Source organism: Giraffa tippelskirchi, chromosome 7, assembly GCF_054371585.1.
Source record: "Giraffa tippelskirchi isolate mGirTip1 chromosome 7, T2T-mGirTip1v1.2.pri, whole genome shotgun sequence".
In the NCBI taxonomy this organism is placed as follows: domain Eukaryota; kingdom Metazoa; phylum Chordata; class Mammalia; order Artiodactyla; family Giraffidae; genus Giraffa; species Giraffa tippelskirchi.
Genome location: NC_137281.1, coordinates 85,037,710 through 85,050,202, shown reverse-complemented (window position 1 = coordinate 85,050,202; position 12,493 = coordinate 85,037,710). Strand labels below are relative to the sequence as shown.

General features: G+C 44.9%; 1 protein-coding gene across 6 annotated transcripts in view; it reads right to left on the bottom strand.

Annotated features, from left to right (window-relative positions):
- The window catches only part of THSD4 (thrombospondin type 1 domain containing 4), a 635,320-nt gene that overhangs the window by 12,942 nt on the left and 609,885 nt on the right, over positions 1-12,493 (bottom strand). For all 6 annotated transcript variants that reach the window (XM_081506213.1, XM_081506214.1, XM_081506215.1 and 3 more), the window contains 4 exons: positions 10,474-10,749; positions 3,410-3,539; positions 1,745-1,949; positions 1,047-1,220 (listed from right to left, as the gene is read on the bottom strand). In XM_081506213.1, the coding sequence (XP_081362339.1) occupies positions 1,047-1,220; positions 1,745-1,949; positions 3,410-3,539; positions 10,474-10,749 (785 nt within the window). The remainder of the gene's footprint in view (positions 1-1,046; positions 1,221-1,744; positions 1,950-3,409; positions 3,540-10,473; positions 10,750-12,493) is intronic.

Genomic DNA, 12,493 nt, shown 5'->3' with positions numbered 1-12,493 from the left:
CTAGAAACCCAGACACTGCTCATTTGATGAGCAGTCCAGCTGCCTTGGTCAGAATACTCCTATTGCCCGTCAATCAACAGTTTCCATAAGAGTAGGCAGGCAAAACCATCATCTCCTCCCCCTCCCTCTCCTACCCCTAGGTATATCCTTTAATTGTGCTTAGTATTTTTTCCTAAACTTTTTTTTATTGTGGTAAAATACACATAACACAAATTTTACCATTTTAATAACTTTTAAGAGTACAAGTCAGAGGCATTGAGTATATTCACAATGTTGTGCAACCATTACTGCCACCTCTCTCTCTTCTAGGGCTTCCCTGTGGCTCAGCTGGTAAAGAATCTGCCTGCAATGAAGGAGACCTGGGTTTGATCCCTGGGTTGGGAAGATTCCCTGGAGAAGGGAATGGCTACCCACTCCAGTATTCTGGCCTGGAGAATTCCATGGACTGTATAGTTCATGGGGTCACAAAGAGTCGGACACGACTGAAAGACTTTTACTTTCACTTTCTCTCTTCTAACATAAATCTTATTTTTGTCTTTGATAGATGAACTCATAATGGTTTCCCTTGTACACAGGTTACTGGTGGGATAATGATGAACTATATATACCTTTTAGTTCATCCTTGACACCTGACACCAGGGACCCCCAAGGTTGGGGACGATTTTGAGTTTGTAAGAAGCAGGGGAGGGGCCTGTCATTTGCTGAGTGCCTGTTTTATGCCAGACATTCCCAAGATGTAGGAAAGGTATGATGCATTTATGCACTTTATTTAGAACTTCATTATTTAATATTCATGTGACGTGCTAAGGAGAATTAAATGAGTTTTTTCACACCCATGTCTTGATCTCCGAGGCCCTTAGTCTTCATAGGAGGATAGAAAGCTTATGACAGTTCGTCTCTAGGCCTCTCCACAAAAGTCAGAAATCACCCTTGGGATTTCGAAGTAGAGATTCATCTCTGTGTGGTTTGGGGCACCTCCTGGTGCACACTCCTGCCCATCAGCCCAGCAGACTCGGTCCCACCTGCCCGCCGTCCCTCTCGCTCACCCTCTCGCTCCACTCGGTCAGGAACCAGCTTTTGGCGCAGGGTCCCATGTCACAGTTCTCAATGTCATTGGGCCGGAGCTTCATGTTGCATTCCTCGTCGTCGACCACGTCCCCGATGTTGCTCACACACTTCACGTCCCGGGTCCTCTGTCCCACTCCGCAAGGCACCGAACACTAAAACACAGCAAGTGTATGTCAGTGCAGTGGGCAGTGCTGTCTCTGAGGGCCCCTCCCATCAGGACATCCTTGTCCTCCTAACCCATCACCTGAGCAGAGGACGGTGTAAGGCATGACGCCTGGGTTGCTGTGTACCCAGCCATGTGATGCTACCTGGGGAGGATCCCAGGCTTACTTTGATCTTTGGGGCCTCAGTTCTGTCATCTATAAAATGGGAGAGCAGGATGGCAAGGAGGAGCTGACTCTAGCAGTCACTGGTCTTCACTCCACCCTGACACAGGAGAGAGGAAACCTGTGTGCACATGGCTTCCATGGGTCACCCTGATTGAAAGTCAGCCCTTAAGTCTATCTGGCAACCAGCACTTCCTACGCTTCGCAGAAAAATCCTTCCAGAAAACTGAAGGAAGGGTCCTCCTGGAGAACCCAGGGTTCTCCCACATCAGGTCTGGGAGGGGGGAGGCAGGAGGGCGGCCGTAGGTCTTGCAGGGGGAGCTTCAGAGCAGGCCGCCCCACCCACGTACCGAGGTCCAGTCCGTCCGGATCTGCCACTCGCTGCAGATCTTGAGCTGGCAGGTGCTGGTAGTCTCGGGCTTCTCCAGGTGCTGGCAGCGGTAGGGCTGCACCGTCAGGCTGCGGTTGGCATACACCTGGCGACACAGAACCTGGCGGTGCTGCATGCCCAGGCCACAGGTTTTGCTGCACTCAGACCACTCCCCGATGTCCCAGCTAGTGCAGGAAGGAGAGAGTGAGAAGGACTGTCACTTCCGTCAACAGGAAAAGAGCATCTCACATAGAAGCTGGCCAAGCCAATGGACACAGAAGCATCAGAATTGTTGGTTACACGTGACCCCCAGCCTAAAGCAGCACCTGGCAGCCTGCCTCAGCCCATCAGAATCTGTAAAGGATGGGACTCTGTTCCATACCCTATTCGTCAATGATTAGGACCCATGTTCCATAAAATTACAGAAAACCAAGAAGGGACAAGTGATTTTTTTTATCTCGTCACCAAAATAACTCCAAAGGTGAGTTTTATCACCCTGTAGTACATTAACCAACTTTGAGACTAACTTAGAAATCTTATTCCAACCTTCGTTATTCTTCGTTAACTATTTACACATCAGTGTCATATATTCTCCTCTGCATCCTGTCTTGTCACTTACATAAATAAGACATTAGCGCATGTCCATTGTGTCTTTGGGTAAGAACTATGTTCTTATTAGTTTGAGAATTATGTTTTAGCCCCATTTCAGGGCTTTTCCCCCTTGTTCTTCTAAGTTGTTGCTTTTTTTTCTTTTTTTTTTTTTGATGTGGAACATTTTTAAAGTCTTTATTGAAAGTATTACAATATTTTAAAAAATATTTATCTTTTTTACTTTTGGCTGCGCTGGTTCTTCGTTGCCATGCACTGACTTTCTCTAGTTGTGGAGAGCAGGGGGATACTTTCTAGTTGCAGTGCACAGCCTTCTCATTGCGGTGGATCCTCTTGCTGTGATTCCTGGGCTCTAGGGCACAGGCTCAGCAGTTGTGGTGCACGGGCTTAGCTGCCCTGTGGCATGTGGGATCGTCCCAGACCAGGGGTCGAACCTGTGTCCCCTGCATTGTAAGTCAGACTCTCAACCACTGGACCAACAGGGAAGCCCCAAATTTATTACAATATTGCCTCTGTTTTATGTTTTGGTTTTCTGGCCATGAGGCATGTGGGATCTTAGCTGCCCATCCAGGATTGAACTCACACCTTCTGCATTGGAAGGTGACGTCTTAACTGCTGCACTGCCAGGGAAGTTCCCTGCCTTGTTCTTCTAAAAGTGTCCCATTTACTAGTCAATAACTAACCCAATACCTCTCCTGAGACACTCCCCAGGCAGACATATTTGTGACTTTGATAATTGTGTCTCTGCACACAGCTCACCTGAGCACTGACCACACTGGATTGTAACTCTTTGCGTCCCTCTTTGTTTCCCTTACCAGCTAAAACCTAGTTGCTCCGATTCACCAAAGGCTTCCTGGGAGTGTGCTATGAGCTCCTGTGTTAGTACTGAAAGACAGCTGTGCTTGCTAAACAGATTGCGTTTTATGCATAGACTAAGTCTCTTTTTAAATCTGATTATATTTACTACTAGGGTCCTACGCAAAAGCAACCAGAAGTGAGCCGAAAACACACGACCGAAACAGAGAGGTCTTCTTACAAAGCTGGGCAAGGGAAGATGTTGCAGGGCTCCTCCTCGGGGGTCGGCTTCATGGTTGAGTCACAGTAGCTCTCAGGAACCTCTTCGTGAGTGTTTCTGTGCACACAGCGAAAAATAGGGTACTGCGATCCTGCAAGGACAAGGAGAAGTGTTTGAACACTGGGTTTTGGATGTAGACATGCAGAGATCTTGGTGCTGATGAAGAGAAGCCTCAGAAACAGAACTGTTCACACACACACGCTCCTCCATCCTGAGTTGTCAACACCTCATGCACAAAGGCTTTCTCAGGCACTGTTGGCGGCAACAAAGAACAGTAGGAATAGTTCCCGTTGTCAAAGGTCTTATGACCTATTTGGGGACATGGTTTGAACATGTTCAGTGGCAGATAGAAACAATTTTCCTAAGAGTTCAAGACAAGAGAGATTGCTAGGCAGGGGAGTGATTATAAAATGAACACAAATAATAACTTCTTGAAGGTTTTCTGGAGACATGAAAGAGAACAAGTCCCAGGGGATCTAGCTGCATCATAGAGAGAGGGTTGATTTTGGGCAGCTGTGCACACGTGTATCTTGGAGGGAGGAGGCTGTTCAGGTTGTTGACCTAGAACAAAAGTGCATGGCAGACTGGCCTGTGAGTATCAGGTATGTTGAAGAGAGAGTCAGGCTGGGGCAGAGAAATAAGATTCAAGAGAGGCTAGAAAAGCAGCTGGCTTTGCCTTTGGAAATCATTTTTACACATTCCCCTAGTAAAGTACTGATCTGATGGTATTTTAGTTATCTGAGTATATGTCTGCCTCTTATGAGATGGTGAGTTTCTTGGGGACAAGACTAGTTCTTGCTCAATCCTGTAACCCCAGTACAGCAGGGTAGTGAAGTGAAAGTAGCTCAGTCGTGTCCGACTCTTTTCGACCCCATGGACTATATAGTCCATGGAATCCTCCAGGCCAGAATACTGGAGTGGGTAGCTGTTCTGTTCTCCAGGGGATCTTCCCAACTCTGGGATCAAACTCAGATCTCCTGCATTGCAGGCAGATTCTTTACCAGCTGAGCCACAAGGGAAGCCCAAGTTTGTAGGTGCTCATAAAAGTTTGTTGAGTGAATATTTTTCAGAGGTCTAAAATTTGTTTTTATTTCTTTCCTAAAAAACTACTAATGGCCTCAGGTTGTTTTAAATGCACAGGTGAGTGTTTCGTACTTAACAAAGCAGAATCTATTTTGGAGAAAAAGTCAGAATTTGTTCAGTGAACTTTCTAGTTTTCAACTGGGGGAAAAAAAAAGTGGACTCAATTCTGCCTGCCTCTCTCTGCTATCCCCTGGTGGCAGCACTGATGTATTACTAATGAGTGTTTAAAAGAAACTGAATGTGCAACTCCAGTGTCTGAGGAATAAGATGCTTTTTTTTAGAAATAATTGTCTACCCACCCCACTCACCCAAGCCCCAATCTAGGCCAGTACCTGAATCCTGCTAGGCAGAACACTATCATTTATCCTACAGCTTTGTCTCAGTTCTGTTGCTAATTGGCCAGGCATTTAGAGTTTCTGAACTTCAACTTGCTATAATTTTAATTGTAACTAGAGGGATAACTTTGAATGTAAGCGTCTCTAAATACTTCATCAGCCACAAAGTGTTTCAATGCTTCTTTAGGCTGGTCTTGTGTGACACATTGAGCCAGAGGGTAGTTCTTGTAAGAAACCTGACAGTTTGTAGGACAGTTTTGAATCAGAAAAATCATTTGTTTAAACTAGTATTGCTGTAAAAATTTACAATGCAGCTATAACTTGAGACCATTATTTTAGAATAATGTTCCAATTAAGCATAGTTATTAGCTGAGTAAAAAGCAGTGCTGGCTATAAAATTAATAGGAAGCAAAAGCTTTTGTGGAATTAAATTTTGTCCAGTGACAAATCTGCTTCCATTAAGAAGAGATTTTTTAATGAAATTCAACGAACATTAAGCACACTGTGCTGAGTTATAAAGATGAGTAAGATTCAGTTCACAGCTTGCAGGATACCCAGTGGGACCCAGCCATTAAGGGATTAAGTAAAAATCTTATTATTTAGTCCATCCCTTTCCCTCCAGACCATGCGGGTTAAACTTTTCTACTTACAAGTTTGTGGACTGGAAAGCAAAGTAAGTACCCCAACTGCTTGGCATTAATGAGGGGAGAATTGAATGTCCCTAGCTAAAAAGATACAGGGTACCTTAGGAATACTCTGGCCTTGGAAATATGGATCCTGCTTGGAGCTGTGTGCACATGGCCACTGCCTGCTTCCCTCTGCCTTCTTACTGCCTGTACAGTACATTTGTCCATTGTCAAGTTTCAGAGATTAGCCAAGGAAATAAATTCAGAGGCACACTTTCTCTGATGGTGAGAAAACACTAGCTCTATAATTCTAGACCCAATGACCAAAATGGTTTCTTTCTTTGGGTAAGTTTATATTTCTGCAAAATGGCACCTGGCCATCTCATCATTGTCCAAGAATGCCACACAATTAGTCCTCTAAGTGCTAGCCAGCAAGAATGGGTTGGCGAGGTTAGGTGCTGGCTGGACTTCAGGCAGCAGGAAAAATCTGGGATCAGTTGGTTGGGCTGGACGTTGAGCATGTAAATCAAAATGGAAGTACATTGCATTGGAGCAGGGAGCGTACCATAGGTAAAATGAGGCAAGTCAGTGAAGGCAGGGGCCAGTGCAGTGAGGCACTGTGAAGAGAGAGGCAAAATAAGGAGAAGGAAAACAGTAAACGACTCTAGTCTTTAAACTCAGGGATCAACTGAGCCAAGCCAAGAATTTGACCAGATAGACAGAGGTCTGGGCAATGACTGACCAGAGTATGGGTCACTCTTGTCCACTGGTGACAGAGTTCCTTCCTGTGATGATGCTATCACGGTGCTGAAATTTTAACCTGAGAGGCATGTGTGGTCTGGTGAGCGCTGCCAGGAAAGACTGGAGAAGAGTTTTAGAGAGGGTTTTTGTGGAGACAAATAATGAGATTACAAAGCAAGTGAACTTGGGTTTTGCAGAAAAGAGATGGACAGCCCTGGCAGGCTCAGGATTTCTTGGTTACAGCATACTTATCACTACACTGAGGACCATGAGATGAGCTAAATATTTTGTGCATCCACAATGCCTTCCTGCACTGCACATCTGAGGCCATAGCTGGCTGGGAGCAAATCTTAGAGGGAGCAAAGGGGTCCCTCCATCGTGCCTGGGACAGAATAGATAGAGACCACTGAATGACCACCTGGATGAGTAAGTAGCATCTGTCCAGTGAACACAAGGCCGGGTGAGCAGCATGCAGGGTGGCAAAGGGCACATGCCCTTGTCCCTTTGTGTCCATAAAACAATGCCTTATGGTCTCTAGACAGGCCTACATCTCATCCTATTGGAAAGGCTGGGCCAGGCTACATTTAAAGGCTGAGATGGAAGAGACCCATCTACACATGCCATCCTTGACATTAAACCACACAATTTTTATCCTTTTTATAACTGCCTTAATTTCATCTAGTTCTGAGTATAGTTGGTTCCTTTAAGTGGCATCATGTATGTATGTTAGTTGCTCAGTTGTGTCCGACTCTTTGCGACCCCATGTACTATAGCCCACCAGGCTCCTCTGTTCATGGGGATTCTCCAGGAAGAAATACTGGAGTGGGTTGCCATGCCCTCCTCCAGGGGACCTTCCCAACCCAGGGAAGGATCTTCCTGACCAAGGGATTGAACCCTGTCTCCTGCATTGCAGGTAGATTCTTTACCATCTGAGCCACCAGGGAAGCCCATGAATACTGAATTGGGTAGCCTAACCCTTCTCCAGAAGATCTTCCTGACCCAGGAATTGAACCAGGGTCTCCTGCACTGCAGGCAGATTCTTTACCAGCTGAGCTACCAGGGAAGCCCAATGGGCATCATACCACTACCTAAATGGTAGAATATTTAGGGACTAATACATGCTTATCTTGAGTTTCTGTGTCAAGTACATTTCACACTTGATTATGCCAAGGTTCCCAAATTTTGTGCTCTCAGATACAAATCTCTCTTAGAAAAAAAAAAAAACCAAACAAACCCCAAACCAATACACTGGGAGCTTCACAGTATCTCAGTTGCAGAAACTTTCTGAGATACAGCCTTTGTTTCTATGATAACCTCCCCTCAAAGAATAGCTGTTTTAGGATCACAAATAGCACTTCACTACAAGCAGGAAGCTCTCACCATATATATGAAGGAAATCATGATTAAAAGATATACATACTCTTAAAATGAAAATCTAAGGCACCTGGAACAGAGGAGCAGCATCAATTTCCAACCCAGGTGCAGAACATTAGATCAGGGGTTTCTGGACATTGTATCACACATCTGTCTTAACTTTAGAGTGTTCAAGGACACAGGGTTGTGAGTCCATGTCACAGTCCAGGCTGATAATGATATTGACCCTTTTATACACAGACAGGCTTGGCTTCAAGCCTATCACAAACCTTGTTTTATTTATTTAAATTAATTTGTATTGGAGTGTTAAGAGTCCCTTGGTCTGCAGGGAGATCAAACCAGTAAATCCTAAAGGAAATCAATCCTGAATATTCATTGGAAGGACTGAAGCTGCAGCTCCAATGCTTTGGCCACCTGATGCAAAGAACTGACTCATTAGAAAAGACCCTGATGCTGGGAAAGATTGAAGGCAGGAGGAGAAGGGAATAACAGAGGATGAGATGGTTGGATGACATCATGGACTCAATGGACATGAATTTGAGCAAACTCTGGGAGATGGTGAGGGACAAGGAAGCCTGGCATGCTGCAGTCCATGGGGTCTCAAAGAGTTGGACATGACTGAGTGACCGAACAACAAATAGTTGCCTTACAATGCCGTGGTAGTTTCTACTCTGCAGCAAAATGAATCAGCTCTACGTATACACATATCCCCTCTTTTTTGGATTTCCTTCCTACTGAGATGGACATTTAGGTCACCACAGAGCACTGAGTAGAATTCCCTGTGCTATAGAGTAGGTTCTCATTAGTTATCTATTTTATACTTAGTACTGTAAATATGTCAGTTTCAGTCTCCCAGTACTTCCCCTTCTTCCCCTCTGGTGTCCATACATTTATTCTCTTATGTCTGTGTCTCTGTTTCTGCTTTGCAAATAAGATCATCTACACCATTTTTCTAGATTCCGCAGATATGTGTTAATATACATTTGTTTTTCTCTTTCTGACTTACTTCACTTTGTATGACAGTTTCTACCCATGACACAAAAACAGAAATATGGACCAATGGGGCAGGATAGAAAGCCCAGAGGAAAACCCATACACGTACGGTCATCTACTCTATGACAAAGGAGGCAAGAATATGCAATGGAAAAGACAGCCTCTTCAAGAAGAGGTGCTGGGAAAACTGGACAACTACGTGTAAAAGAATGAAATTAGAACATTCTCTAACACCATACACAAAAATAAACTCAAAATGGATTAAAGACCTAAATAAGGCCAGACACTATGAAACTCTTAGAGGAAAACATAGGCAGAACACTCTTTGACATAAGTCGCAGCAGGATCTTTTTTGACCCACCTCCTAGAGTAATGAAAATAAAAACAAAAATTAACAAATGGGACCTAATTAAACTTAAAAGATTTTGCACAGTAAAAGAAGCCATAAACAAGAGAAAAGACAACCCTAAAAGTAGGAGAAAATATTTGCAAACAAAGCAACTGAAAAAGGATTAATCTCCAAAATACACAAATGGTTCATGCTGCTCAATTTCAAAAAAACAAGCAACCCGACCAAAAAATGGGTGGAAGGCCTAAATAGACATTTCTCCAAAGAAGACATACAGATGGCCAGCCAATGCATGAAAACATACTCAACATCACTGATTATCAGAGAGATGCAAGTCAAAGCTACAATGAGGTATCACCTCACACCCAATTTAAATTTCACCAAAACTCTACCCTTCCCCCCAAATCCTGTTACTGGATCTTTCCTTTCCATTGGAGAGATGCTGTATACTCCCTCTGGTGTGTAGTCCCCCTTGCAGAATAAACTGACTTTGCTGGGCTGCAGCCTTGTTCCTGGTGGTCTTAGTTGATCGGGATTAAGATAATGGGATAAAAACAAGATCAAGAAATTACTGAAGAGGAGGAAGGGAGTTGTGAATGTTGGTGGAGTATAAAAGCTAGCTAACTAAGCTTGCAAGCTCCCAGAGCATTTTTTTTCTTCTGAAATGCTTAGATCTGAGAATGACTCTCCAATGACATTTGTGTAAGTGTTCCATGATGACCTTGCCTTGTGCGTCAACTTGTAGATCTTGAACTAGGTGAGTGTATTCTCTGATTATTAATGAATGTCCTATGCAGGAAAGGGTTAACTCAGCAGGCCTGGATTGCTCAGACCCTGCACATCCCAAAGACAGACCTGTGTCAGGGACTGGCCCTTGCCTAAGGCTGGAGATAATTAACCTCAGACCCCCTGGAATTCTCTGCTGATGAGAGTTATTCTATGCTGGAGATCTTGGGTTGCGCTGTATCCTTTTAACAATCTAGTCTATGCTGTTTTTGCATGCCCTAGGTCATAGTGTGTCAGTTTGACCTCTGGAATGCTAGCGGCTGAATAGCTAATGTGGGAGATGAATGTCTGCGTGATTGAACCGCAGTAAATCCCTTGGAAACCAAAGCTGGAGTGAGCTTCTCTGGTTGGCAGTACTAGGCTTATCTATAACATTGGTGGCTTAATCAAATGCAGCCCTGTGTCACTCTACTGGGCCCTAGGGGACACCTGGAGGCTGGCACTTGGCTTGGTGTATCCTGGACTTTGTCACACGTGCTTTTCCCTTTGCTGATGCTAATCTGTAGCCTTTCACTGTAATAAATCATAACCATGAGCATAGCAGCTTTTCTGAGTTTTCCAGGTTCTTCCAGTGGATCATCAGGTCTTGGGGACCCCCTAACAGAGAATCCACTGCGAGCCATCTTGCAGTCAGGCTCAAGGAGAGAAGGGTTTGCCACATGCCTGGGGCCCACCTGTATGTTCCCCACTCCCGCCTGGGAGTCTGCAGAGACCTTCCCAGCCCTCACATGCACTTACCTTTCCCACAGGTTGTCGAGCACTCTGTGGTCCCCAGCTGCTTCCAGTTGTGATCTCGGCTCCGCCGAGGGGGCTGTGGAGCTGGTGGCACCACACTGTCCGGCCGGTGGGGAGAGAATCTGTCTGGCTGCCTAACCGGGAAGGTCTGTGCTGATTCCGACGTGAACATTTCAGGTGTCCCACCGTGCGCGTCTGCCTTCTCTTGGTCCCCCTCTTTCTCTTTTCCCTCCTGCTGGCTCCTCCCTTCTGGTACCAGCTGGCCATTGAAGGGGTCCCCTAGGAGAGGCAAGTGCACACACCACAGAAGATGGGTTTGTACGGTGAGTTATCAAGAGGAAACGATCCAGCATTAGAAATCAGGTAGCATGAGATCATTTCTGACTCAAAGCACATATATCTAAAATAAGTAGATGCTAATTTCCCTAATATTAAAATATTATTAAAAATGAATGAGAAAAAGATGAACATCACAGAAGGGAAAGTGAGCAAGGGCCCGGAAGAGGCAATTTCTTTTCTTTTCATGCGAAAAGAACTACACACAACCAAAAGTCACATATCTCTTGACCTAGCCGTTCAATTTCCAGGACAATTGTAATGCAAAATTCCCATTCTTTTACATAAAGCTGTATGTACAAGTATGGTTACTAATTTGAAACACCAAGACAGTAGAATGAATTTAAATGTCCACGAGTGCGTGCGTGTGTGCTGAGTTGCTTCGGTTGTGTCCAACTCTTTGCGATCCTATTGTAGCCCACCTGGCGCTTCTGTCCTTGGGATTCTCCAGGCAAGAATCTGGAGTGGGTTGCCAGGCCACCCTCCAGGGGATCTTCCTGACCCAGTGGTACTAGTTAAAAAAATTATACTACAGCCATGAATGAAATACTATGTAATTTTTTAAAAAAGAATGAAGCAAATACATGTCATGATTGACAGGTTGTTTGGTGAAAGAAAAAAGCATGACAGAATTCAGTTTGTATACACATACACATACGCAGATGTGGCAGGACACTTTTTGAGAGATTAATCTGTGTTTTGTTCTTTATCTCTGTTCCTCCTCCTCCTCTCCTAGTCCAAGTGGCTAAATTCTATGATTTTCTTGCCTGAGATTTTTGTAGGAGAGAAGGCAAAAGCTACTAGAAGTCAACAGCTCTTTTTCCCCATAGCAAAAACTGAGCTTCCAGTAAGGATAGCAGGTCCCAGAGGAGCTGGCCCAGGGGAAGGAGGAGAAAAAAGCGGAGAGCACTTTCTAAGAGAGAGAGTTGGAGAGGCAGGTGTCTGAGGTCTTGCATTTCCTGAGCACCACAGACCTGCCAGGCAGGAAACTTTCCTCATGTCTGGGGTGTGTGGGGGAGCCTCCAGATTGATTGAGATTGAATTTTCTACCAGTTTCAAGGAAGTTTCAAATTCAGGTTAGTTTTATGTTGGCTTATAGAAAAGACTGGCATGTGATGTTCCTGGTATACATAGATTGCAGACAAAGATTCAAATCAGCTTGAACATGTTTGTACATGCACAGAAAGGGCTGGACAGGGTCCCTCCAAATTGTTAAGAGAGATTGCCTCTGGGAAGCTGGGCGAGGTATGAGGTTGGGAATACTGCTTTTTTTTTTTTTTTAATAAATAGACTTTATACACACACACACACACACACACACACAGGTATATATGCCCAACTATATACCTATAGTTGCCATGCCCTCCTCCAGGGGATCTTCCCAACCTAGGAAGACACGGGTTCGATCCCTGGGTCGGGAAGAATCCCATGGACAGAGCAGCCTGGCAGGCTACAGTCCATGGGGTTGCAAAGAGTTAGACATGACTGAGCACACATGCATTGTACACATAGAGAACCTGCTTGCCAGTGCAGGAGATGTAGGAGACACGAATTCAGTCCCTGGGTCGGGAAGATCTCTGGAGGAAGGCATGGCAACCCACTCCACTATTCTTGCCTGGAGAATCCCATGGACAGAGGAGCCTGGCAGGCTACAGTCCATAGGTTTGCAAAGAGTTGGACACGACCG